Here is a 26,699-nt window from a genome sequence, read left to right as displayed (position 1 = left end):
TTACGTGTCGTATTTTTGTCATGTCTGTGTTGCATTTTCACCTATTTTTGCGTTTTCCGGGCTATTTTTTTTTACACATTTTCAGGAAGCTTCGAGATTTGGGTAAAGCCAAACTGGGGAGAATGTGCGCGATTCAGGTGGGGGTTAAGAGGTTATACACCAGAACATGCAGACTCCACATGGAAAACCCATTCTCTTTGGTCCTCATGGCGGGGGTGCTGACATCACCACCCCCTAGTGGGCGGGGGCGGCTCCAGAAGGTTCACTATCACATGGAAACCAATGGGGACTTTACACATCAAAAACATGACATTTTTTAAACTCTGTTCTTTTGTTATGTGAATTTAAAGTGAGTGTTTGAAAGATAAACGGTCAGCACCTCCCAACCTCCACATTCACAGAAACCGAAGAATACAGTATAGATTACAGACGGCATCTCGTCATAGAAGGGGGCGTGGCCTTACTGAGGGGGAAAATAGAATCTTTTGGGAAACACAATTTTCCACTCTTTTTAGCCATTTTCTGGTGGAATATCATATATTTTCTCACAGCAGATTGTTCTGTAGAAGTGAAAAAACGGCAGTTGTAGCCAACGCTAGCTAACCTTTAGCATTAGCCCGATGCTAACATGTAGCATCATGTTAGCATTCTCCGTTAATTATGTATTTATGGGCTGTTGAACCACTTTGCTCCTCTCCATGTCTTTGTATCTTTATTTAGTAGAAAACTATATCAATAATTCAGCATTTGTTAAAGTAGTTTTTTAATAATTAGAGAAAGTTTAGATTTTTTCAAAATTGTTTTCCCCCTTAACTGCTTTCAAACATGACCATATATGGGCGATTCCAGAGATGCCGTCTGTATCTATGTGTCCAACGTTAAATGAATCACTTTCACAACATCCTGGTCCTTGTCCATCCATTTTTTATTTCTCCGAATGTGCGGTCAATTCTGATATGTTCATTTCAAACCCATGATTATAGGAAGGCAGTAAATCCAGCAGGTCCGCATCATTTAAGTACACATATGGAAGGAGCAAATACCCAAACAGTTTAATACCAGGATACTGACATCATGGGAACGCTGCGTCGGTGCTACAGAGCGAGCGCACAGCAGGAAGGCACTTGGGGAAAGGAGTAGGTTTTTTTAGGTTTTTTTTACAGTAAACAATATTTTAACTGAAGATGTGCGCCGCTGAAGGAGGAACCGCATGTGTTCTCGGGCTCCGGTCAGCGCCACAATAGTCCGCGGCCATTCCCGAGATCGTCAGATTAGGTCCACGTGGCCTCTGGCGTGGGGGGGGGGGCGGGGCTTCCTCACCACAGAACGGGAAGGTCTATCTTACTGAAGCCGGGCTCTCGCCGCTGCTCCCAGTACGCGTTGTTGCTGATCCACGTGTCGTTCCTGCTCTTCCTGGAAACAATAACAAAGAAAAAATATTTGTTAACCTCTTACCACCCGCCTGAACCAAATGCATTCTGTCCTCTTTGGCCATTATATCGGTCTGTGTAACGCCTCATTTGAAAGCTAAGACCCACGATCTTTTTCCTCGCGTTGTTGCTGTGTTGTGTCACCTTTTTTATGTTTTTTTTTTAGTCTAGAGCTGAGAGTTTTTGTAATTTTTTTGTTGAGTTTTTGTCACATATTTGTTGAATTTTTGTCACATTTTTGTTGAAGTTTTGTCACATCTTTGTTGAATTTTTGTCACATTTTTGTTGAATTTTTGTCATTTTTTTGGTTAAGTTTTTGTCGCATTTTTGTTGAATTTTTGTCACATTTTTGTTGAATTTTTGTCACATCTTTGTTGAATTTTTGTCACTTTTTGCTGAGTTTTTGTCACATTTTTGTTGAATTTTTGTCACATCTTTGTTGAATTTTTGTCACATTTTTGCTGAATTTTTGTTGAATTTTGTCACATTTTTGTTGAATTTTTGTTGAATTTTTGTCACATTTTTGTTGAATTTTTGTCACATTTTTGTTGAATTTTTGTCACATTTTTGTTGAATTTTTGTCACATTTTTGTTGCGTTTACGTCCTTGTTTTCTTCTCATTTTTTGTGGCAAGAAGCTTTTTGATTAGGGTGAAGCCAAACTGGAGAAAATGGGATCCGTTCAGGTGGGAGTTAAGAGGTTAAATGAAATTATGAGCGAAGTGCACAGCACTAAAACAAAATATGCTTTTCCATTAAATTAAAGATCAAATGTAATACTTTTTTCATGATTTAAGATACAGAAAGGGGCAAAACCTCACTGTCTGTCAAACTATTATTTATTTATATCGTTTATTCTGTGAAGTCACAAATAGATTAGCTGTATTCGTAACAGCATAACAACATTCCCAAAGGGAGTAGGTGGAAGATAACTAAACCAAATAAATACAAACATTTACGTGCACATTCTGAAATAAATTGTTTAGTTTGGAGCCCGACCCGACCTTTGGCGATTTCTTACTTTCCCTCATTTTAAGATCTATTCTTTCTTAATATCAAGAAACCAACAAAGAAGCTTCTAAAAATAAAATATGCCTCTAAAAAAAAAAAGCAGAAGTGTTTTTTCCTGCGACTCTCCTGAAGCCCAGGCAGAGGAGGGAAAGGTAAAGGAGGGAGATAATAGAGTAAGCTGTAGGTTTGTACTTGAAGAATCGCGGCAGGTGCATCATGTTGTTGTCCTGCAGAACTCTCCTTCTGTCCCTCTGCAGCTGCTCGATCCTCTGCTTCTGCTCCTCGGCGCCCCCTGTGTTCCCCTCCTCCAGCAGCCTGCAACGACACAGCAGATCAACAAGCGGCACGGATTCTGGGAAACTGCCTGAAATATTGAAACGCCCTCTGTTAAATTTAAAGGCCCTACACCTAAAATTAGCTTTGTCCTTCAGTAAATAAAACTGGCATTAGTATAAAAGTTCCTTTGTAGAAAGCCTTTATTTTTCCAAGCAGTAATTTGTTGTTTAACCTTAATCCCCCATATTCTAAAATGACCATGTATAGGCTGTGTTCCTCGGGATATTGTGTTGCTTCTTATGAGGAAGGAACAGTCATTTGAGGATATATTGTGCAGTGGTTTCCCTGAGCGCTCACCTCTGGTCCGGTCTGAAGCGTGTGTCTGTAGGGGGCAGCAGAGCTCTCAGGGCGGGGTCCAGTTCGTTCAGCTCCACGGCAAACTGAGTGAAGCCGTAGTACTGCTCATGGCTCTCCGGCAGAGGGTCTGCAGGGAGAAGGTAAACCATAGACCTTAGTTTATCAACTTCTGTGTGACATGTTTGGCATCAATGTGACACACAGAATCCCCTCGACAACACTCTGTAATCCAAATACAGTCATACACACACACACACACACACACATACACACACACACATGCACAGATGCAAAGGTTTAAGGCCTGTTTTTAAAAAATGTGGTTTTCTTTACACTCTTGTAACCACCGCTCCACTTTAGTAGCTCCTACTTGGGTTGCAAAGGGGCGGAAAAGTTCCAATACATACAGCTTTGGCTCGGAAATGTTGGGAATTTGCAATTTTTTGTTGAACTAACAATTGGTGAACTATTATTTACCCATTAGTTGTGTTTCTGAACCATAAAACATGCATTTGAGTGATGTCACACCCCTGACCCCATATTGTGAGGGCCATATTGTCAAAACATTAACACATTAACTTTCCTAGACCTACATTCTGCTTGATTCTGTTTTTACTAAGTGCTGGGCTGATTTTGTTTGATCACGCTCCAATCGTGACCAATACTGTACGAGGAGTGGGCGGGGCCTGTGTCTGACACAGAACACACCTAACCTATAGACTTTTAAAACAATGTATTATTGTGATGCTGCAACAGGTGGACACGAACATGTAATGAGTCTGTTCTTTGTATCGGCCACAAACTAAAACACTGTCCACTTTGTAGTAGATATTTCACTGTGCAACTGTCAAATCAAATGTTTATGTTCAGTTCATATCTGTAAAGAACTGGCCTTCAGTCAAGTTAATTCCCCGTTGACTTGAGTTTTTTTTTTTTTTTTTTCCTAGAGGGTTTATTTAATGCCTTGCCTGATTTATTGATTTATTAAAAATCTAAAACTAACATAAATATGAATACATCTTTTTTTGCCATACGTTTTTCCACAGTAAAATCCCACACATGAAGCTGAACTGAAACGTGTGCGTGTCATGCGACTCACTGGCTCTCCACAGGCAGGTGGCTGATGGAGGCGCGCCCTGGAACAGAGCCTCGTTCCACTTCCCGAACAGCGAGTGCACCACTGTCCCGCCGCCGTCCGTGACCACGGCCTGCACCTCGTTCACCGTGGAGCCAAACGACCTCGCCTGCAAACCACAGCAGACGTCCTGAACCGCTGAAGCTTCACTTTCATCCTCATGGAGACAAAACATGGGCATGGCTCTTTTGGGACTCTTCACAGGCAACGTTACGCAAACTGATGATATTCCTTCAATATATTCACTGGTGAAGCTGCTTTGGGTTCTAAATAGCTTATATTTAACCTACTGTAAAGCTCTATGATCATAAAACTAGAAATTATTCTGTCAGGACCAGCAGATGGTGCTGTTCTTCAGACAGTAAATTTACTAACCGGTGACATGTGGTCAGGAAAGGCAGGGAAAATAAAAAATAAACTCTAAAATGAGTTATTTTTACAAGGATTATAGGGATTTCTTACGATTTTCTTCAGGATTGTGGTTAAAATGTTTTATCAGTAGTTGATATCGTATAAAAGGAGGCAGAGCTGCGACGAGCCCCTGCTGAACCCCCCACACACACACTGACCTTTGACCTGTCCCACACACTGCTGCACTCGTTCATTCAGAGCACCCATCCTGAGCCTTTCGCGCCCTTGCACACAACCCCGTGTCTGCGCCACACATTTATATAAAAGAATATGGACTACAGGTTAATACCAGTCAGACAGACTCCTCTGCGTGGGTTAGGAGAGGCGTTTCAACACTGTTGTTTTTGGCAGACCTTTTACTTTTAGTCTTTTGGACAAAAACGCATTTAGTTTTAGTCACGTTTTAGTCAGACGCAAACTAAAAAGGTTTTAGTCAAGTTTTAGTCAGTTTTATTCTAAAAAAGTTATAATTAATATCAGATTTGGAAATTGGGATCAATAATAATAATATCTTTAAAACAGATTACACCACAATGGGCACAGTGGGCATCATTGTGAACAGGACTTTTCCCCAAAGCTTCCAGATTTGTTTTTACCAACAGTGCCGTCTGCATATCCGTGCGTTCATACACTCCAGTATATAAAACTGTCCTGAGAACAGAAAGTGCCTGTGACATTGAGGTCAGACGCTCCATGGAGGACGAACGCTGATAGTATTGGGGAGAGAGAGGGAGAAAGAGCTGTATCATGGGGCGCATGTGAGTCCCGGTGAGCTGATGGCGCCGCTCTGTGTCACCTTTACTGGACGTGTTTGTGAACTTTCTCCCATTTTTGCCTCGTCTCATTGACGTAAACTCTGACTTGTCACGCAGGTGGGCGGGTTCATGCAGGTGGGCGGGTTCATGCAGGTGGGCGGGTCCACGCCCCGTGCTCGTCATATTGTGTTTTTTGCGATATCATGAGAATACATTTAAAGCTGAAATGTAGCTTTTTTTCAGTGTGAGGAACATTTACACAGACAGAGACTGCAGTTTTGTCCACCTGACAGGTGCCTGGCCAGCTGCAGGCCTCACCACACGTCACAGGTACAAACACTGGCACTGCAGAACACAGAGCACCAGAGGGAGGGCTCTGACCTTGACAAAGGTGACTTTGCACTGGCACTCGCTGTTGTTGCTGTTCCTGATGGACATCTCTCCGTAGTGCTCGATCCAGCGCTGGCCGCTCAGGATGTTGTGGATACACGACGTCACCTTGTTCCACTCATAGTGGTCGCCAAACCTGCTCACACACACGAAGTCAATGTGCCGCTGGTCAAAAGCAGAGCGGGGTTTATGCAGGGAGCAGCTTTGCAATGCTCATATACTGTATATTAAATGCTACATATACAGGGGAAAAAAGACTATTACTTAAGATTTGCAAACACCACTAAACAGAGGAGTGAGGGGACATTTGAATATTGAAAAACAAACAGACAACAAAAATGTAAATGTGTTTTATCTGAACATGTGGCTCCATATTTCTTATGTTCTCTATGAGTCAAAAAGTTCAGTCATGTCATTATTATGAAAGAAATGTAGGTTTAAAAGGACTATACCGAGTTTAAAAATGTTAAAATAATTTATTTTCCTCCCCCAAAAATGTTCCAACAATGTCCTAATGTGTAGAATGAGCTCAGACCTGTTCATCACAACTGCTTCTCTGCACCGTCACTCAAAAAGGTGCTACTTCAGGTCTGAATTGCCGTCATGCACGAGCTTAATAGAGAAGGTGTAGTTACATGTATGACCAGAGGTGGCAGTAGTGAGTATAAAATGGCCAACTTGCATCTAGCCCCTTTAATTAAGGTTTGAATTTGGGCAGTTTATCCACTGACTTATTACTGTTAATGCCCGGAATAAACCCTGTAGGAAATGTTGACTCTCCGCTCTAAGGACTTACTCAGGTAAAGTCACATGAGTGGTTCCCATGGGAACTATCTCCATCGATTTGCCCCAGAATTTATTCTTCCACCGCACATCTACAGGAGATCAAACATTACAGTTAGCTCCACAGTAATGATCTACAGCACAGTCACAGGAGGCTTCAGCTCTCACCTTGCCAAAAGGTAAAGTTGTTGGAGTCAGCGTGACAGGCCGACACGGGCGGGTGGTGACTCACCTGTGGGTCAATGAGAGTTTTAATAAGAGAACACAGCTTAGCTCATGTCAAAGTGAGAATACAGGGAGAAGCAAGGCAAACGTAATGACTTTATGTCTTAAACATAATAGAGGAGGCCGGGGCTGTTGGTCAGATGGGCTTGTTGTCACACAGCTCCTTTAGAGCCACACTAGGGGGCGCTGTGATAATGTTACTGAACATCAAGTACAAGAAGGTGATTTGTCTTTTTTTGGCCAATTTTCCAACTGAAAATCTTGCACAAATACTAAATGGTTGTCAAAGTTAGGTCAGGGGTTGGTTGTCACATGGGGTAATAATGATGGAGATTATTTGTTGCGTCTCAGTTGAGGGTGGGAACCTCTGGGTGCTACATGGCTCACGATAACGATGACATAATCGATATACGATCTATATATCTGGACTTGGGAGTCAAAGGGCTCTGTGTGACTTTACACTCCTGTGCATGAGCGAAGAGGAGCCAGTACAGAGACTCAAAGGTCCAGGGTTCAAACCTAGTCAGCTGTGCATTATCTTTCTTCGTAATTGTAGTGATCTCAGCAAACACAAATAGCGCAAACACGGTTAACGCTTAATAAAGATGTGAGGGTAGAGCTGTAGACACAAATTAGTAAATATTTCAAGATGGGACTCTGAGGATGGAGCGATACTCAGCATATATGTGCAGCAGCTCCAACCACTCGACCATCGGCTTCACTCTGTGCTTTCACTTTAAACACGATTTTTTTTTTACTATATCTTTCAATCTTTATGACATTAGTTTGGCCTTTTCACGGTTTTTCTGGTTAGTTTATACACAAGCGTGAAAGATCAGAAAGAAATCAGATTACGATCCGATTTTTGGTCTGCATGTAAACGTGTTGGGTCTTAGCTCCGCCCTCTACTGTCCTGACTGTACTCCTGATCATTATTGGCATCTCTTCTCGACTGTTAAAGCAGATGACTGTTAAAGCAGTGCTGCAGCATCATTAATAAGTATTACGTCATCAAACTTATCAATATCAGTATCATGTGAGGCTGCACCCTTGCTCTTGGTGTTTTCAGGGTGGTATTCACGTCATCATCAGCCTTTGAGCAGTATTCGGGTATCATGGGTTGAAGCTTCCGTGTAATGTAAGTGTGACTCGTGTGGGGCGCCGTGTTGAGGAGCTGTGGACTCTGGAAAAGAAAGCGTGACAACCAGCCCTGGTGTGTATGAGGTACCTGCTCTGCGATGAACCTGAAGCCTTTGTCGGGCCGGTCGCACTCGTACGTCTCTCCCAGCACAGGGTTGAAGGGTTTGCTGCCCGCTCGAGAGTACGTGCAGGCGTACGCGGAGATGGCGAACGAGGCCACATACACCTGCGGACACACAGAAGCAGCGAGTCAGCGCTGACGCAGAGACTTAATGAGGACGCTTAAGATCAATGTTCAAACACACGGAACGCCAAAACAGCAGCGCTTTGTACCACAGAATGTTAACAACCACAAATAAATGTTTTACTATTTTAAAGACTGTGCTGTGTCCTCGCACTGTGAACTGTAGCTGTTACCTGAAATAAAAGAATAGAAATCTATCAATCAATCTTATGCTGTGTTTGTGTTTGTGTAGCCTAAACTTTGAAACATTACTGTAATTACTGTAGGTACAGCACTATACACCTCGCCCAGGGATAAACCCATGAAAACTGGCTCTATGGTCAAAACTGACACATCTACAGAAATGATCAGTGCGTACAGTCAAATAAACTTTAATTAAAAATATAAATACATACAAAACCGGTCAAAAGTTTGGAGAAAAAAAATGTATGTATTGTTTTTCTTTTATTTCAAGACTATTTCCATTGTGGATTCTCACTGAAGGAGTTCATTTATGAATAAACACATGTGGAAGGATGACAGTTGAAAACCATTTCAAAGACAAGGACCTTATGAAGCAAATTGAGAAAAATGCCTAGAATAAACGGAATTTAAAATATAAAACATGTTTGGAGTTATTTCACTCTTTTTTTATTTCCTACATAATCCCACGTGTTCATTCATAGTTTATTTTCAACACTATTCACATTGTTTGATTCTCATTGAGGACATTAAAGAAAAACCGACACATAAAAAGTGTTTCCAAACTTTAGATGGGCACTGTATGTGTAAATAAACGGTTGAATCATAGAGCAAACATGAGCCAGGGTTGACTTTGATGCAGAAAATGATGATCGTGTTATAGTAATAGCAGGATTAGTGCGTCTCACCATGCGCTGGTAGGGGTCGGCCGTCTGGTTGGCCAGGTCCAGCAGCTCGCTGTACTCCAGCTCCTCCGTGAGCCTCTGCAGAGTGTTGAGCGGCTCGTTCAGCTCCACGGGCATGGCCACTTTGGACAGGTCCTTCCCGATGTTGTTCCTCAGGATGTTCCACAGAGACACGCTGCTGCTGGGACAGGGGGAGGGCAGAGTGGAGCGCCGGCGCACCAGGCGGGCCTCGCTGGACACTACGGGAGCAACATGCAATCATGTTACACTATGCCTTTGCAATGTTGGTGTTTAATGAGAACCTTTGTGGATCCTTAAATATCTAGTTGTAAACAGATTGAGACGTCCATGTTCTCAATGTACGCAACAGCAGAGGAAGGTCTGTCGTAAAATAAAGGCTAATATTTCATTCTAAAAACAGATGCATGAGTTTCAGAGACAGTGATAATGTTTGTTTTAGCTGTGGAATGCTTTGTTTATATTAAACACGGAGGAGAGGGCTGAGGACAGGAGTGTACATGAGCAGCAGCTGTGTGTCTCTGTGAGGTGTTGCCTTCTAGGCCAGACTTCTAAAGGCCATAAATGGGTAAATCTACTAATAACATGGCCCTACACTGAAATAGCCTATAATACACGAGTCTGAGTGCCGTTTGGGTCAGATACAGTGAGTTGTAGTTTTGTCAGTGCCATGCCACGCCTCCTTTAATTCGACTAATCGCTGCTCAGGGCATGTTTCTGATCCGACCAAGAAAATCTTTGGTCAGGGATGGCCCCAGTCCCATGTCCCTCTGAAGGATATAAATGAACACATACAGGCAACTTATGTCAAATCAAAGCCCTTTGAGAGTTTCACACGGGTGGCACACGGTTATGAGCCTCTCTGTGTGCCTTTGGGTAGTTCACACTTGTGTAATAATGTTTTAGATTTAGAGTAATCGATCTGGGTGAGCTTCCTGTTCAAATGGAGCAGCTCGTCTGAGAGAGCGCATAAACATTTAGAAAACCCTCTTCGGTCTATTCTGTGTTTGGTTTCACAGTTTTAGAAGTTGAGGGGAGCGCTGGAGCTACTGCGATCATGTCCGAGGAGTTTGGTAAGCGTGTGGACTGACCAGAGTAGTGCCTGTGGGTGGCGCCGTCGCACGTATCCATGGAGACGGTGTCGCTGACGTCACTGATGTAGGAGTCATCGTCCGACACCTGCGGACACACAGGCAGTGGGAAAGGTCACACCGGGGAGTACATTTAACACTTTGACTGCATTCAATCACACTTCACGAGCCTGGGAGGGTTTTGTGGACAGCCCCCGGCAAACGAGGACTAAATTAAGCATTTAAAACAGAAAAGCATTGTCAAAATAGAAACTGAAACTCCAGCGCATCACACATGGATCTAGTTTGTTTTGGCACTTTAGGGGATGTAGACAGAATGAAAATGGCGGATGTGCAAACCTTAAAAAGTAAATAAGTAATTATTGTAGTTAGCATAACATAGCATGAACAGATTATACCAGCGGCAGAGCAGGACCATTAGTTTATACTCCCTCTCTCTCTGGACGATTATTGAAATTTTAGTAATCGATTAACCTTTTCTGCTTTACACGGACTCAAAAAGAGCAAAACATACATGGAAATGTTGTATTTTCATAAAAAACTGCTTTGCTTTTAAAGTGAGGGTGGTGGAGTGTTTGGTACACTGTAAATGTCAAAGACAGATGGCTCCATCTTGTGTTTCTAAACACAGAGTGTAACTTTTTTCACTTTGTTGGAGCGCACTGTGAGATCTTCCAGCTACAGATCAGGTGCATTAAGTGGGCTGACCGTGGGCTGGACAGACTCCAATGACCAAAGCTGATGTTCTGTAGAACAACCTTTTTCCTCCAACCAGACTCCACGGCCGGGAAGGGGCAAGAGAGAGGGTCGTGGGGCAGTGGGGGGTGAACACGTGCTTTTATTTATGGCCGAGTGCAGACTGGCACCACAGTGGGACCAGCTGAACCGCTTTCTCTCAGGACACGGACAGTGTTTATCTCAAGTTTGTAGTTTGACTGATAGAGCTTATAAAAGCCCATGATGCTAAAGAAAGAACACAATGCAGCGCCATGTAAACGTAGAAAAGAATGTTGACTTTTTTAAATATAAGCGACGCCCCGTGGCGCAGTCACAGAGCACAACAGCAAGATGACACGGCTCTTTGGAGCAGTGTTGTCCTTGCACCAGGCGGAGGATCTGGCCCAGTCGGTGCAGCCTCGAGCCATTAAAGCTCAGCCGCTGAACTCTAGAGGTTCTTAGCTTTCAAATGAGGAATGTCCCATTCTCAGAAACATGTGCTTGTTCATTTGCAGCTTTTAGCAAACCAAGCACTAAGAGCCTCCTACAAACATTCACTCAGTTTACTCCATCAGGACGTCCTCAAGCGGCGCCACTTTAGCTTTATGTGGGAAAAGGTTTGAAAACATAAGATCTGGGTCGGGTTCCAACAGAAGGTGAACGAGGTCACGTAGAGTCAGGCTGGATTTTTTTGAGCCACAGAAGGAACAAGGGCTCAAACTTCAACAAGCTTACTGTGTCTGTATGTATTCATGTCTGGTTTTTAAGGATGACATTCTTTCAAGCTATAAAAAGTGAAATGAAAAGTGTTTAAAGGTGTAGTTGAATATCCCTGATACAGAATGAATGCACGTAGGACATGTCTCTGTATCAGTGTGCAGTCCTGGTGTTCCTGGCTGTATCTGACCTCGTTTTCAGAAGACGATGACGACAGCAGATACTCCTGGGCATCGAAGAACTCTGAGACGGACTCGGGGATGGAGGCTCTGCTATCGTTGGACGCCTGGTGCACCAGTGAGTGTGAGCCGGCCGGGCACTCCTGCATCACAGAGGAATATCTTAGCAACATTGTTTACTTTTACATTACCCATAGAAATATGACAAAAACTGTACTGCGAGTTTCCTGTCACTTCATTTATTCATATAAAATGAGACCAAAGTTGCCTAAATTTCAGCGAAAAATCAAAGATAATGGACAATGCCAGGTTTAAATTGAGGCTTTTGTTTTGTTGATAAATTAGTTACAAAAATTTGTTCAGAGGGATCTTGTTAAGTTTTTGAATAAGTAACATTCTAATTTGGCCTTGTTTTTTGTGTTCAAAGCTGAATAAATCAAGCAACATTTAGATATTAATGATATTAAAAAAATCCTTCTGAAAAAATGTAGACAATATAGTAATAGACCAAGACCGGAAAGTTGGAGATTATGTAGCAAGTCTCTCACCCCCCCCCCCCCCCCCAATAATAATAATTTACTCTATTGAAAGGAATTTGTTTTGATTTTACAGCTAAACTTGCATAAGAAACCGAGCCACGGACCGTTTGGGAACCACTGATGTCTGTAGGGGAGCTTTATCCAATTGTGCATTAAATTCACAAAGCTTGAAAGCCCGTTTTAGCAAAATTAAGTTCTTCCAATTCTCTTAGTCGCCGCAGCATCTCTACTTTAGTCGCACCAAACACCAAAGTTTACAGACTTGTACTCAACAATATTTTTCAAGTTCGAAAGGTTTTTGAAAATCTAATTCCTACCTGATTCAGTACTAAGTAACGTGTGCCCCTAGAGGCCATAAGAGCAACTGCAGGTGTCGTAGCAAGTTGCGATTTTTGAACTTAATGTCCGTGAGAGTAAATACTACGCTGACAGAAAAGACAACGGGAGAGAGGCACATTGTACATCCAATTACACAATAGGAAAAAAAAAAAAAATCACACAAACTTGGCTGTAAATACTGTTTAAGTGGCGCTAGTTAGCTTTTCCCATTAGCCTGTTAGCTTCTTCTTCGTGATTCCATTAGTGTGTATTGGTGGCTCCGGTCCGATGGCAGTCAAGTTGCAATTGTGGTTTTCTGGCCAGCGACACCAGGGGGAGACGGCACATTTTCTGCAGTTTGGCTTTACCCAAATGTAAAAGCCACTTGAAAAAAAAAAAACCCATCAAAACGCAACAAGAAAGGGACTAGAAAGAGAGACCGAAACGCAACAATAACACAATAAAAAAGCAACAAAAACGTGACGAAAACAAGACAAAAAAAGCAGCGTAGAAAGCGATGAAAAAGCAACAAAAACACGTACATTTTCTTTTTTTTTGTCCACAAAAATGTCCACTACAAAAATGTGACAAGAACATGACAGCACAAGAAAAAAACGTTCTGATCAGTTTTGCAGGTCTTTGCATTACACTGGCCTGTAGGCTGTAAGCTCCAGCCGAGAAGCTTTTAGATTTGAGTAAAGCCGAACTGGAGAAGATGCACTTGGTTAAGGCAGGGTTTAAAGGGTTAAACGACATATCCAAAAATCCCTCAGAACAAATCCATGATGGAGAGCCTGTGGCGTGTTTTTGAGCGTGACTCACGGGGCCGTACGTCGTCTTCAGTCCCATGACCTGCGCGGGGGGCGGGGCCTGCAGGTCGATGGAGTGCCTCATGCGATCCCTCTCGGACGACAGCGAAGTGTAGGCGGATTTCAGATTGGAGTAGACTACGGACACAAAGAAACGACAAAGTTGGCCACGGTTGTCATGGAAACTGTCTTATAGGCCGGCGCCCTGAGAGAGAGGCGTGTGGTATGCAGTCGCTGAGGCAAAAACAACACGGAACGCTTTTTTAATATAGCAAGTGAATGAAGCTCCGCGAGAAGCTTTGCAAGGAGAGGGCTCTGGCTCTTGGATGAACTCTGACCTACAATAACACGGCAAAGAAAAACACTAATAATTAAGACAAACCATATCTTTTTTTCATCACCTTTTCATGTAAAGACTGTTTCATCCAATTCTCTGTTTGCTCCTTCTGCAGAGGCAGCTCTCTGTAGTTGTTGTTGCTGCCTTTTAAGTTTTTATATTTATGGGTTTGTTGGCCCCTTCTTTAGTTGCACTTTGAGATCTGCTTGCATATGTAAAGAGCGCCATAAATAAATAAATGCATTTTATCATCATCATTATTATGAACAGGAGATGTTTTGAATAATGCAGAGATGCTTTAATCAGGATTTTGCCGCGGCACACGTGTCACAAACGTGTTTATTTAGCCTGGCCAGCCACACTGCACGCTTTACAAAGACGTGTAGTCTAAAACCGGCCCTCCAACACAGACCTCTGGCCCTTAAGATGAATTTGAGGAATATTATTTTTAGGGTTGGGACGTTAACGTGTTAATTTCAATTAATTAATTACAAGATTTTAACGCATTAATTTTTTTTAGCGCAACTGATCGTTTTTCCCCGATTTCCCCCCCAAGCCGGAACTCTTGAGCTGAACCTTTCTATTTGCGTGTTTCTGGTACATCCGTATATCTGACGCACATCCGCCCACAACAGCAATGGACAGAGTTGGGGGCTCAGTTTTGTTTTAAAAAACATCCTGATGGGACGATAGACGCTGTACTGCTGTGTGCAGATTGTGTTAAAAAGAGTTCTCCTTCCACCGTAGTTACTCAAATCTAAAATACCATCTCAATGCAAAACATGTTTGGGGCAAACACAGAGACGTCCCGATGCTAGTGTTAGCGCTGGCCTCAAACAAAGAGAAGTCCTCGATGCTAATGTTAGCATTAGCCTCAAACAAAGAGACGTCCCGATGCTAATGTTAGCGTGCAGCCTCAAACGCGGAGACGTCCTCGATGCTAATGTTAGCGCTAGCCTCAAACACAGAGAGGTCCTCGATGCTAATGTTAGCATTAGCCTCAAACAAAGAGATGACCTCGATGCTAGTGTTAGCGTTAGCCTCAAACACAGAGAGGTCCCGATGCTAATGTTAGCATTAGCCTCAAACAAAGAGATGACCTCGATGCTAGTGTTAGCGTTAGCCTCAAACACAGAGAGGTCCTCAATGCTAATGCTAGCGTTAGCCTCAAACACAGAGACGTCCTCGATGCTAATGTTAGCGTTCAGCCTCAAACAAACGCTCCAGCCACGCCCACTCTGAGCCAAAATAACCCTAACCCTTGTCAAGAAAAGAAATGGCACTTTGATTTACAGCAATAGTTAAACACTTAAAGAGTCTGTTTTATGGCCCTTCTGCTTTATTTATTTTTTGCTTTTATATAAATGTGGCATTATTATTACTGTTTAATGAACTCTACAAGTTACATGAGTGATCGGAGTTCCTAAAACACTTGAAAGCTCAATAGCTATAAATGCACTTTGCCTCTCTTGAACTGTCCAGATAAACAATAATGAATACATCTGTTGTTGAACTCATGTTTCTAATTATTGAATCATTTAGCTGCAAAAATGTGTGTTTTTGGATTCAGTTTAAAAAGTGATTAATTGCGGTTAATTAATTACAGACCTGTAATTAAATCTATTTAAAAAAAATATCGAGTCCCACCACTAATTACTTTGCAAATAAGAGATAAAATACCTGTTAAAGTGTTAAATGCGAGAAATAGTGTCATCTTACTTGGTCATATACTGTATACTGTAAAACAGTGATTCTCAACTGGTGGGTCGGGACTAGAATGTGGGTCGCTGAACCATTATCAGTGGGTCGTGAGTCTATAGGGAAATTTTTTTTCAAACATATTCCATCTTTCAAATGTGAAACGTGTGCTTGTGTTCATGTGCCTTTGAGCAAAAGAATCCAGTTGGTTTAGACGCAGGAAAAAAAAGTAATGTAAATTTGCACAGGGAAATATAAACGCCACAGGCAACTTTGGAGCAATTCAACTTGTAAATAATGGTTTAAAGCAAACATGTGCAGAGAAAATAGTTGAGCAAACTCATTATTTTCCATGAAAGTAAGATTGAATGCCAGTTGGACATTTGAATGCTTTTTAATAACATTCTGGTGTCATTTATATCGCTAAATATATCATTACTGCAATATTTCCCTTTTGTACCGTGATATAAGTTCAAATAAGGCCATATCGCTCTTCCCTATTCTGCATGTTCTGGCTCGAAGGGGGAAACCGGAGCATGCAGAGGAAACGCCAACAGTTGGTTTGTCGTAACATACACGTCTGACCCAAAAGACAGAGTGGCCTCCTGGATTATGATCTGGGTTTCGTGTGTTTGGTCGGGCAGGTTTGAACAAAAGGAGCAGTGGTTTGGAAGAGCGCCCTCACTGTTGTTGGCCAGCCTGCAGAAGTCCTCCTGGAGCCGGGACACCGGTGTGGGGGAGTCCGGAGACTCCGGGCTGCTCTCCTGGGAGGGAGGGTCACTGGTGGACAGGTTAGGGTTGGACGCGTGGAGACGTGGGGACGCGGAGGAGATGCAGGGGACCTGAGGGACAAGTACAAACTCATCAGTACTGGAGGGAAGAAACGTGCGGCAAACGTGATAGGTCCACTCTCTGACCTGCAGAGTGGATTTGCTTTCTTTGCCGCTGTTTTTGGACCGCCATCGTCTCGGCCTTTTGTCCTTCTTGGGAAGGTCATAAGCAGGAGCATTCTGATCCAAAAAGAGAAATCAGACAAAAAACAAGCGTCCTGAGTCGTTACATTTTGGTTCAAGGCCAAGTAATATCTTATTTGCATTTTATTTTCAAAACTCCATTGGTTTTTGCCTTTAGATTTGTATTTAATGTAGGGCTGCTCGAGTATTGAAAAAAATAATAATCACGATTATTTGTTGCCTTTAAAAAGTCTTATTATTATTATTTATATATTTATTAATTTTAAAAAAAACTATGCTGAATATTTTCTGTTTTCTGAGCAGTCAAAAAAGTACAAATGATTTAAAGTATGCCTCCATTAAGGAGAGGTCTCTGTTTCACACCTGCCCCCTGCTGGCCAGCCCTCACACCTGCGCAAGTAAACTGAGCAACGTGGCCTGATGACATCACCACACAGCACTGTTTGTTTTTGTTTTTTATAAAAATTAAAAATAAATGGCAAACATGGCAATGTGTAATAATCGTAATTGTAATCGAAAAACTAATTTAATGGTTTTATTTTTTGTTTTATTTTTGTTGACATTCCCAGGATTTGACAGTAGCATGGTGGCACCTTCAAGTTTAGTTCATTTTGGTCAAAAGTAAAATAACAATGTCATAAGAAGTAAAAACCAGATCAAAAAGGCATAAGCTGAAGCTATCATTTTCACACAGACCACCAAGTGAGTTCACAGAATCTCTATTGAAAAATCTACATTCTCCAAGAAACAAGAGGAACATAATTTCAAAAAGATATTTTACAGTTTCTCTTCTATATTCAAGTTCATTATTGTAGCTTTAGGCCTTCTTTACCTGGAGCGCCGTGATGGCCGGGGCAGAGTAGGTGCGGTGCATGACCTCCATGCTCTTCAGCAGCAGGTTCAACTCCAGGAGGTAGTTCTCCGCCTCCTCCAGCTCTGCACACAGGAACATCCCAGAAGAGAATCATCAATAATGTGAACGTCCTAAATAATCATTTGAGACTCGTAGCCAAAGTAAAGCTAGAGATCGACCGATATGGGTTTTTCTATGCTCAGACAATATTTTCATCTGATAATCTTGGTCGATTTTTCCAAATGTCTGGTCTATAGTTTATTTTAGTTTCTGTCCCAGCTTGCCGTTAGCATTGGCATACTGTTGCACAGCGATTCAAAATACAATTGCAGAGGTTGATACTACGTCAGCGATTGAATTCTCCAGGTTCTGAGCTTCAAAATGACATGCAGTATGTCCATATAGATTGAGATATATCTTGTATTTAACAAACTTGTTGCTCACCAATTTCCACGCGATGTTTCTCAGTTCCCCTGAGGCCTAGGACGTTGTGGAAGGACTCATTTAACGCCCTGACCTCGCTCTTTTCAATGAAAAAAATATATATCGTTGCTCGATCGGCCGATAGCTTGGACTGTTGTAACTCTCTGAAGGGAGAGCTGGTCGACACTAATGTACAGACTCCAGGCTGTTAAAACGACACAGCCCGGCTCCTCCCGAAAACTAAACACTGTGAGCACATCGCCCCTGGCTTCCTGTCAGCTTACACTAGAAATTTAACAGTACCGTTTACTCCCCTTACGCCGAGGACTCTGGGGTCAGAGCTGACCAGCTCCTGTTGGCTGTGCCTAAAACACGACTCAAATCTAGAAGAGACAGAGTCTTTTCTGTAGCGGCGCCCACACTGTGGAGCGGCCTCCCTCTGTCTGCCAGCTCCTCTCAGTCTCTAGCACAAAGTCCAGCCTGAAAACCCACCTCTTCAGCCAGGCCCAAAACTACTGAGGCATGATGACTTGGTTTAACTATTGTGGGAATAAAAACGCCTGACCAAAGAATTTCATCAGATCTTAGAAGAAAATGATAACCCACAAAACATCCAGGCACGCACGGTGAAGCCTTACATTCAAGTAGAGCAAATAGAAGAAAGATTTAAAGGATCTGTATCATGCTATTTTAGCCATTCCAAAGTTAAGTACAGGCATTCATATGATATATTGTACCTCTACCACTATGGAGCACTCATTTTTGTGATAAATATACATTTTCTGGAGGTATTTTTCAAACCCGGAAAAGACACAACGCTTCGATTCAGTTAACTCCGCCCCCTCTCTCTGCTCTTCCAACTTTACTGTAGCAATAAGTGAAGTTGCTTCACGATGCAGTTATAAGGAGTTGACATCAGCAACACAGCTTCATAAATGGCACACAAGCTAACGCGCGTTTGGATTGACTCACCGCTCTGGTCCATCGCTGTTTACGTTTCGCGTTGGTTATAAATGTTAATCCACTTTGGTTCTGGCGAAGGTTCACCAAACATCCATCAGAGACAGTCACAGAAAAACAATATTTTAGTGATAGTCGCTGAATCCCGGAAAGAAATTCACACTCCTGGCGAGTGTCCTCTTCTTTAGGAGGGTTGAATAAAAGGCCTGTCCACGCAGCCAAACGCGCTTTTCTCTGACATTATCGTTAGGTAAGAAAGAAGAACAGGCGTGTCCAGAGTACGTTAGAAAGAGCTCCTTCTTCACAGCTTCCAGTGCAAACATGACACCTGTTCAGACGCTCAGGGGGTGTGTTTGTTTTGTCCGCAGGGGCAGCTCTGACCTGTAAGTGCCTCGGGCACTTCCTTTTTTTTTCTTTTTCTTTTGTCCTTTATTTCTTACAACAGAAAAAATGAAAAAGCTTTTTTACAAACTAAAATCAGGCCGTAGGCATAGAATTAAGACATTACATTACAGACGTCGAGCACTTTCGTGCCGCTGTGACGACACAACTGAGCAAGTCAGTCATTTACCAGGAGAGGGCGGAGCAGCTGCTCAGAGAGCAGGATTCAGGAGGATTGCTGAGAACTACGTGAATGAAACCAAAAAACAATGGGGGTGTTTTTGATAAGGAAATAGCACAACAACATGGTTAAAAGCTCTAAAAAGTCGATTTTGCATGATATAGGACCTTTAAAGGATTCTACGCACTGAGAGTGAAGACATGTTTCAGACCTTTGCAGCACTTGTCCATGTCCTCTGAGGAGTGGAGCCAGGAGCTGACTTTGGCCTGGTGCATGGACGCTTGCTTTGTCAGAGTGGCCTGCTAAACACGAAAAAGGCGAGAAAAGGAGAAACATGCTCATTTCTTTGATCTCATCCAAAAGACCACAGGACCCCAAACAGGTCTTACCCGTCTGATGGAGTCATTGAGGGCGGGCGAGGAGGCGGTGTGGGGGTGGAACAGGTGTCTCTCGGGGTACGTGGAGATCTCGTTCTGTCTGAAGACGCGGTGGTGGCGCAGCTTGGACACCCACTCCTCGAACAGCTCCGGGGACTTCACCTAAACACAAGCACAAAGTTAACAACGCCTCTCTCACGGTGTGGTGCGGTTCACGGTGCAGGACCAATGGTTCGGTGCATCACGATTGGTTTTGAAATGAAACAGCTTAAATGATCATTATTCTGCAGTATTCCTAGTCTCAGAATAAAATGCTTTCTAATCTTTCACAGCTGCTTTAAAATAAAATATGCACCTGGGCTCACAACGCAAAACAAAACAGAAACAGATGCTGTTGTGGCTTAGCGGAGCTGCAGGATCTTGTTATGATGAGTCTTCCACATTTGGGAGGGCACTCTGTTTGGGGCCTTTCGTTTACATCGCTGTTGCTTCCTCGATAACTCCACATCTGAGAGCGTTGCCAGTACCGGCTCCTCATTCTCGGACATAGGACCAAAGTCGCTCGTCCACATAAATATTGCCACCGCTTTGCCTTGTCTGTTTGTGTTCGGCACATTCTCTTTCCAATTGTGTCATGTTGTCGCGGATCTTACCAGGATTTGGAACTGGTCTGGATATGTAACAAGCCCCAACAGCAGTGCTTAGCTCCTTGGTGTTTCAACATGTTTTGTTTGGTGAAAACTTTCGATGCCACCTATGAAAAATGAGTGCTTGTTTGGATGCTCTACACCCCATGATGCTTTGCGGCGTTGCGTCACGATCCATTTCTAGCTATTGTGAAAGACGCTGTTGTCCCATGTAGAGAACTTCATTCCTCATATGGTGCAGCCCTCTGCCGTTACCTTGAGGTGGTAGATGTTGTCCTCCGTGTCCAGGTCGATGCACATGGATTTCTTTTTGATGGACATGACAGACAGGCCCACGTCGATGCAGCCGTGGATCTTTCCCTTCTTGATCTGATCAAACAAAATTGAAACTACATGAATAATATGACATCTACAGGCAACAACAGGAGGAGGCTGACTTACGTCTCCCTCACGTTTGGCATACTTCATGATGCCCTTCTCCAGCACGAAGTATCTCTGAACAGAAGCAAGAACATTAAGTAAAAGGCAGTCTAAGAAAGACTTTGTATTTGCAGTCTTTCCGTATGCTCCAGGCCATAGGAGATTCTCACCTTGTGCCAACCCTTCATGGGCCACTTCCTCCTCTTGAGCAGGAAGCCGTGGTGTCCGTCAGGCTCCTGGATGCTGGCAGGAGCGCCCCGCAGCCCCTCCACGATCTCCCAGCTGTCCTAAAGAGCGAGAGCGCGGGAATACAGAGTGAGCAGGTCGGCAGTCACACAGAATCTGAATTTTTACTCCAAATAAACACAGTGGGATCCGGTGGACAATACTCCCCAAGTATTCTTACCAAAGTCTGTTCCCTCATCAAAAACATGCCTGGAGTATTATCGCTTCATTCACACAGTTTTAAGGAATCCCGTTATGCTTGTCCTGAGTTTGGCTTATTGGTATTTCGGACATGGTCCTGATATGAGACGTGTTGCGATACAATCTAATCTATCTAAGAAGAACGCACAAGTGGAGTTTCTAAAAGTTATAGACTAAATATAAAATCAGTCTGACACTGAAACCTTTTGACAAATCAGGACCTGAACTGTCAACTTCAGGGAAAAAACATTCAAACATTTTGCCTAGAAAAAAGTTTGTGTGTGTCACAGTGTCACCAGTTCAAGAAAGATCATGGCGCAAAATGCCGCAGTTTAAAACTGCAAGCTAATGCAAGCGGCAACTAACATGGAAGAGTGGATCAACTAAAGAAGGCTAATAAAACAAAACTAGCCACCGCTGGAGTGGCAAAGTGTTTATGAAATGCTGTTAAAGGAACAGGCCACCGTTTTTACATACTGAGATATGTTCTTACCTTAGCTTTGACGAGTTCTTCCACGTTTTCCCTATTTAAATATGGTTACGTGAAGTGTTCCACTACAAAGTATAATTACACAAAATTAAACAATGTGGATTTTCTAAGCGGATAAAAGGGGGAACTATATTGTAAGGCGTAATAATACCAGGAGTAATTTGGCATCCGCACAGTAAAGTGAAGATTACTGCGCGGATTTCGAACTACTCCTGGTATTATTACGCCTTACAATATAGTTCCCCCTTTTATCCGCTTAGAAAATCCACATTGTTTAATTTTGTGTAATTATACTTTGTAGTGGAACACTTCACGTAACCATATTTAAATAGGGAAAACGTGGAAGAGCTTGGTAGCTTCTATCTTGACCTGTTTTGGAGCTATAGTGGAGAGAGGGAGAGGCTAAATGCTAACGCCGTCTGCGCTGTGTTTACGTGACTGAAGGCACGGGTGAAGATCAGACAGGTCCTAAAGAACTCGTCCAAGCTTAGGTAAGAACATATCTCAGTATGTAAAAACGGTGGCCTATTCCTTTAAAGAATAACTGACAAAAAATATTAGTAACGCACAAGTTGTAATGATTAGATCACTTAATGCGAGTTGTTATTAATGTAACCTAAAGCCCGTCTTAAACGGATATTTAGAGAAGTTACAGTTGATCAATAGATATAATTGATAGTTGATCTGTAACATCTTGTTTGCAAGAAAAGATAAGACTTCATTGATCTTCAAGTGAAAAAGTGAATGGTTTTCTCTTTTCTTCATTCTGAGAAAGACACTTTTAAGGATGTCTCTCGGTTAATATCGGATATCAGAAGCAAAAAAGCTGGATTGGTGCATCTCTATGACAAACGCAGGGCCCGGTCAAGATGGTGGTTTACGTGTGCGAAAATATAAAATTAAAAATCTAATTAAAGACACACTGAAAATTAATCAGTCAAATCAAGAGGCGAAACTAAACTATTTCAAACACAGGTGAAAAGTCATAATTCTGAATGATGTGTGATTTGAAACTTCTGATTTCTGATGTTTTGGAAAACATTCTCAGAAGAACTAATGCTGGAGATGAACCATTAAATCTTTGTCTGGAAGATATGCGGGAAAAAGAAACGTGTGCAAAAGCCGTTTTATATCCAGGGGGAGCTGTTTTTTACTTGTTTTTTGCTGGCTTCGCGATCTCGTCCTTTCGGTCATTACCCAAATCTCATGACCATAGGTGAGGGTGGGAACGTAGATCGATCGGTAAATCAAGAACTTTGCCCCCGACTCAAGTGGAGGAGTTCAAGTATCTCGGGGTAATTAGTATCTTCTACATTTGAGCCACGTTTATCATTCATCACAGCGCCATCTATCTGCTGCCGTCTCGAGCTGGAAAAGGGTGACTCGTGTCTTGTTTTTGATCACAGTTCGTACCGGGTTGTCATGTTTGGAGGAGCCGCTGCTGTCGCTGAGCGTAGGGGACGGTGATGTCATCATTCAGCGCCGGCGTGTAGCTTGGTCAGCAGCAGTGGAGCATCACTCTGACCTTTGAGGGGCGCCTGCAGAGAAGACAACAGCGGCGCAAGGGTTAGCTTTTACTGTGCCTTAGCAGAACGCGAGCCGCATGTGACTTTTTTTACAACGGCGTCCTGTGACGGCGCACGTGGATTTAGTTACACATTGAGCCCGAGCAGCAATAATAATAAAATGTTTCTTGAAGGTTTGCCCGAAATATCAGCGAATCAGTGGTATCGCAATATTCGGTGACACAATTACAATTCATCTCAAGAAGCCACAATACATCACAAAATCTGACGGACATCTACACGCTTTCAAACACAGTCAAATGGCAACTTAATGTTCAAAAGTTCAGTTTGAGTCATGATTCTCCCAATTTAGATCCATTTTTTTTAATTGGCTGGGAAAAGCAAATTGTTGGTGATTTTGTTAAATTGTTGGTGATTTTGTTGGTGCAGAGGACAGCATTTCTTGGATATGACCCGAGGGGTAACTTTTTGGAGCTACCGTGCGAAGAATAGCCACTAGGGAAGGCTCAAAGATTACTCAAAGATGCGCAAGTGACTTTTGATGAACATTGTAGCATGGTAAAAAGGTCCAACTACTACTATGAGATTCTGCATTGTGGAAATGGTTTAGAGCCCCATGTTTCGTGCCCAAATCATTTACTTTTGAAGGGAAGCACTGATCTGAGCCGATACTGGGGAAAAAAATATATCGGGTATCGGCTACAAATATCCGATACTGAACCCGATACCTGTTCCTCTCACCCCTTTCAAACCTCCCTCTAAACCAAATAAATGAATACGAGCATGCAATATGTTCTTTTGAACGGCAGAACCTGGTAAGTTTAGTAAGTCAGTAAGTTTTAACCTCCCCAAAACGGAGCTAGCAACAGCATGCTAATGCTATCACAGATGCAATAACCAACATTATATTTGTAATGCACAAGTTGTAATGATCTGATCACTTTATGCTGCGAATTAATGTAACCTAATGACGATCCGCTTCCTGTTTGCTCGTATGTTCCACTCCAGAAATGCCTTTGTTTCAAAGCAGTTCATTATGACTCAACAGGGGTTTTAAAAATCATTTACAACGGCGTCCTGTGACGGCGCACAGGGATTTAGTTACACATTGAGCCCATGCAGCCAATAAAATGTTTCTTGAAGGTTTGCGCTAAATATCGGCAAATCATCGCAATATTTGGTGACACAATTACAATTAATCTCAAGAAGCCACAATCCATCACAAAACCAGAATTATACTCTTTAAAACACGGCCTAAATGAATGGTAACTTAATGTTCAAAAGTTCAGTCTGAGTCATGATGCTCATGATTAGCCTTTCTTATTCATGAGTTTGTCAAAATGGAGAGGTGAGGACAGCATCTCCTGGATATACATGCCTTTCATTCATTTCAAAGCAGTTCATTATGACCCAACGGAAGTCTTGAAAATAATCTTTGCTGTGAAGAGAAAAAAAGAATCAAAGTGCTGTTTTCATTTCCTCCACATGGCGTCCATACATACACCAGACATGATTTTGCTTCTCCACGAAACTTTAGAAAGACCCTTTGTTGAGTCACTCTGGGTCAAACAAGTCCCGCTTTCAAGAGCATGCAAACATGTCAGGAGTCTAAGTAGTTAACAGAATGCAAATTTGATCAACTAAATCCATAAACTATATTCTTAATACCTTATGGCTTCATGGATTGAGACTTTTATTGAAAAGATAGAAATGGCATTCATCTTCAGAAGCGTGGATCCTGTTATTATTATTCTCCTCTGCTTCATTTCTGCAGTTTGTATTTCTGCAGTGGTAGTTGGAAGACCTTACGAGTGTCTTTACTTCTCACCAAAATCTTTGTCGACCATATGAGCTCCTGGCTGCGCTGAATGGGAAGGGAGTGCTTTATTCTCACTCTTACGTAACATTCTTTCCAACAATGACAAGTCCCAACCTGGAGGCCGGAGCACATTTCCAAGACAACATTTGACACGACGCCTCGGAAAACGCAGCGTGAGCCGGGGCTGGAAGATGAGCTGAGAATAATTAAAAAACAAAATTGGAATCGGAGAGGTTGAAATTAGCGAGCCATAAACACCGCGTGCATTTGGGTAATAAAACACCCACCGCTGACGACTTTAATATTTCTGCGCCTCGTTCTGAGTCTCATTATGAAGAAAACGGCAATAATCTCTGCGTGTAAAACTTTTTTTTCGAAAGCTCCTCTGAAAGTGTTGCGGTTAGACAAGTGCTTGTGTATGGTTCCCTAAAGCGGTGCCATGCCCAGAGCGTGAGTCATCGGCGGGGTGGTGCTGGTGCTGGTGGTGGAAGGGGGGGGGGGCAGAATGTGCAGCGCTCCACTAACCACCGCAGAGAGCTAGCTTAGCAACAGCAGCGCGCCCAAAACAGGAATTAATGAGGTTCATGGAGAAGAAGAGAGACGGAGAGGAACTCGACGGCTCTGGGAAAAGTCGGCTCATTGATCTTCCACGAGCAAAGTTAAAACTAAAGTGAGGTTGGATTTTTGAAGTTTCCGACGGGGCCGGAAGCAAAAAAGGGATTGAAAGCCGTTTTGAAAACTGATGAGAAGCTAAACTGTGCTGTGGGCTGAATCTGGATTTGACAAAAATCGATATCTAGTCACAAAACCTGTTCTGAAAAATAGCGTGGGAATATTACTCGCAAAATCAGGTCTTTGAAGTCAATATGTTAAAAGATACAAAAACCAAGCAGACAACAAAATATCTTCTTGTGTTTTAAATCTTTTAACCCTGTGGTTTAGACCTCTACACACGTGACAATGGATCGAGTGTTGTAAAGGGTGTCAGTGGCGCAGATGTAAAGCAGATCCGTTATATAGGAATCTGGACTATTGACTGTCTGTTCCTCCCATCATGTCACTTATGCTTTATGGACATTTGGCCGCTACATACAGTGACCTAGGGCTGTGCAATTCATCGAAATTCGATTACAATTTCGATTCTTACACTAAACGATTACAAAATTAGCATAATCGGGGGGAAAAAATGTTTCTTTTTTTCAATGTTCTTTTATTTACAAATTATTATTTTTTGCAAAGCAGACTTGCTTTATTTCAGGCCGCTGGGATTATTTCCCCTTCGCATTTCACGTGCCACGGCTCATGCTTTTGTCTGACATAAAAACAAACAGCGCTGTGTGATGATGTCATCAGGCCGCGCTGCTCAGTTTGCTTGCGCAGGTGTGAGGGCCGGCCAGTAGGGGGCAGGCGTGAAACAGAGACCTCTCCTTAATCGAGGCATACTTGAAATCATGTGTACTTTTATGACTGTTCGGAAAACAGAAAATATTCAGCATAGTTTTTTTAATTAATAAATATATAAATAAAATAAAGACTTTTTTTTAAAGGCAACAAATAAGTGTTTGAATAATCGTGATTTCAATTATTTTTCAATAATCGAGCAGCCCTACACTGACCTATATTCAACGAACATTACTTCATGTGTTCCTTTTAAAAAACAACCATCTAATCTATGGAGATGTCCTTGTCCTTGGCGTCTTGTGTGTCTACTAGGCCTGCCACGATAACAACATTTGAAGTTCGATATATTGAGGCAGGAAAATATCGCGATAAACGA

At 42.5% G+C, this 26,699-nt stretch overlaps 1 protein-coding gene across 3 annotated transcripts in view; it reads right to left on the bottom strand.

The window, feature by feature from the left end:
• Nucleotides 1–919: 919 nt before the first annotated feature.
• LOC306974098 (oxysterol-binding protein-related protein 3-like) overlaps nt 920–26,699 on the bottom strand; it is a 44,577-nt gene continuing 18,797 nt past the window's right edge. Inside the window, exons 2-22 of one of the 3 annotated variants that reach the window (XM_079571236.1) lie at nt 22,991–23,115; nt 20,832–20,948; nt 20,683–20,736; nt 20,497–20,610; nt 19,607–19,756; nt 19,429–19,519; nt 17,252–17,355; nt 16,363–16,455; nt 16,131–16,287; nt 13,424–13,548; nt 11,756–11,887; nt 10,132–10,219; nt 9,026–9,261; nt 8,001–8,138; nt 6,716–6,779; nt 6,561–6,639; nt 5,756–5,900; nt 4,173–4,317; nt 3,074–3,200; nt 2,633–2,755; nt 920–1,413 (exon numbers count right to left, since the gene is read on the bottom strand). In XM_079571236.1, coding sequence (XP_079427362.1) covers nt 1,317–1,413; nt 2,633–2,755; nt 3,074–3,200; nt 4,173–4,317; nt 5,756–5,900; nt 6,561–6,639; nt 6,716–6,779; nt 8,001–8,138; nt 9,026–9,261; nt 10,132–10,219; nt 11,756–11,887; nt 13,424–13,548; nt 16,131–16,287; nt 16,363–16,455; nt 17,252–17,355; nt 19,429–19,519; nt 19,607–19,756; nt 20,497–20,610; nt 20,683–20,736; nt 20,832–20,948; nt 22,991–23,053 — 2,442 coding nt within the window. In that variant the 5' untranslated portion in view covers nt 23,054–23,115 and the 3' untranslated portion in view covers nt 920–1,316. Of the gene's footprint in view, nt 1,414–2,632; nt 2,756–3,073; nt 3,201–4,172; nt 4,318–5,755; nt 5,901–6,560; nt 6,640–6,715; nt 6,780–8,000; nt 8,139–9,025; nt 9,262–10,131; nt 10,220–11,755; nt 11,888–13,423; nt 13,549–16,130; nt 16,456–17,251; nt 17,356–19,428; nt 19,520–19,606; nt 19,757–20,496; nt 20,611–20,682; nt 20,737–20,831; nt 20,949–22,990; nt 23,116–26,699 lie in introns of all 3 variants that reach the window. The other 2 variants (XM_079571237.1, XM_079571235.1) reach the window with 2 other exon arrangements.

The sequence above is a fragment of the Gobius niger genome (genome assembly GCF_951799975.1).
Source record: "Gobius niger genome assembly, chromosome: 14".
In the NCBI taxonomy this organism is placed as follows: domain Eukaryota; kingdom Metazoa; phylum Chordata; class Actinopteri; order Gobiiformes; family Gobiidae; genus Gobius; species Gobius niger.
This window is presented reverse-complemented; position numbering and strand designations above follow the sequence as displayed.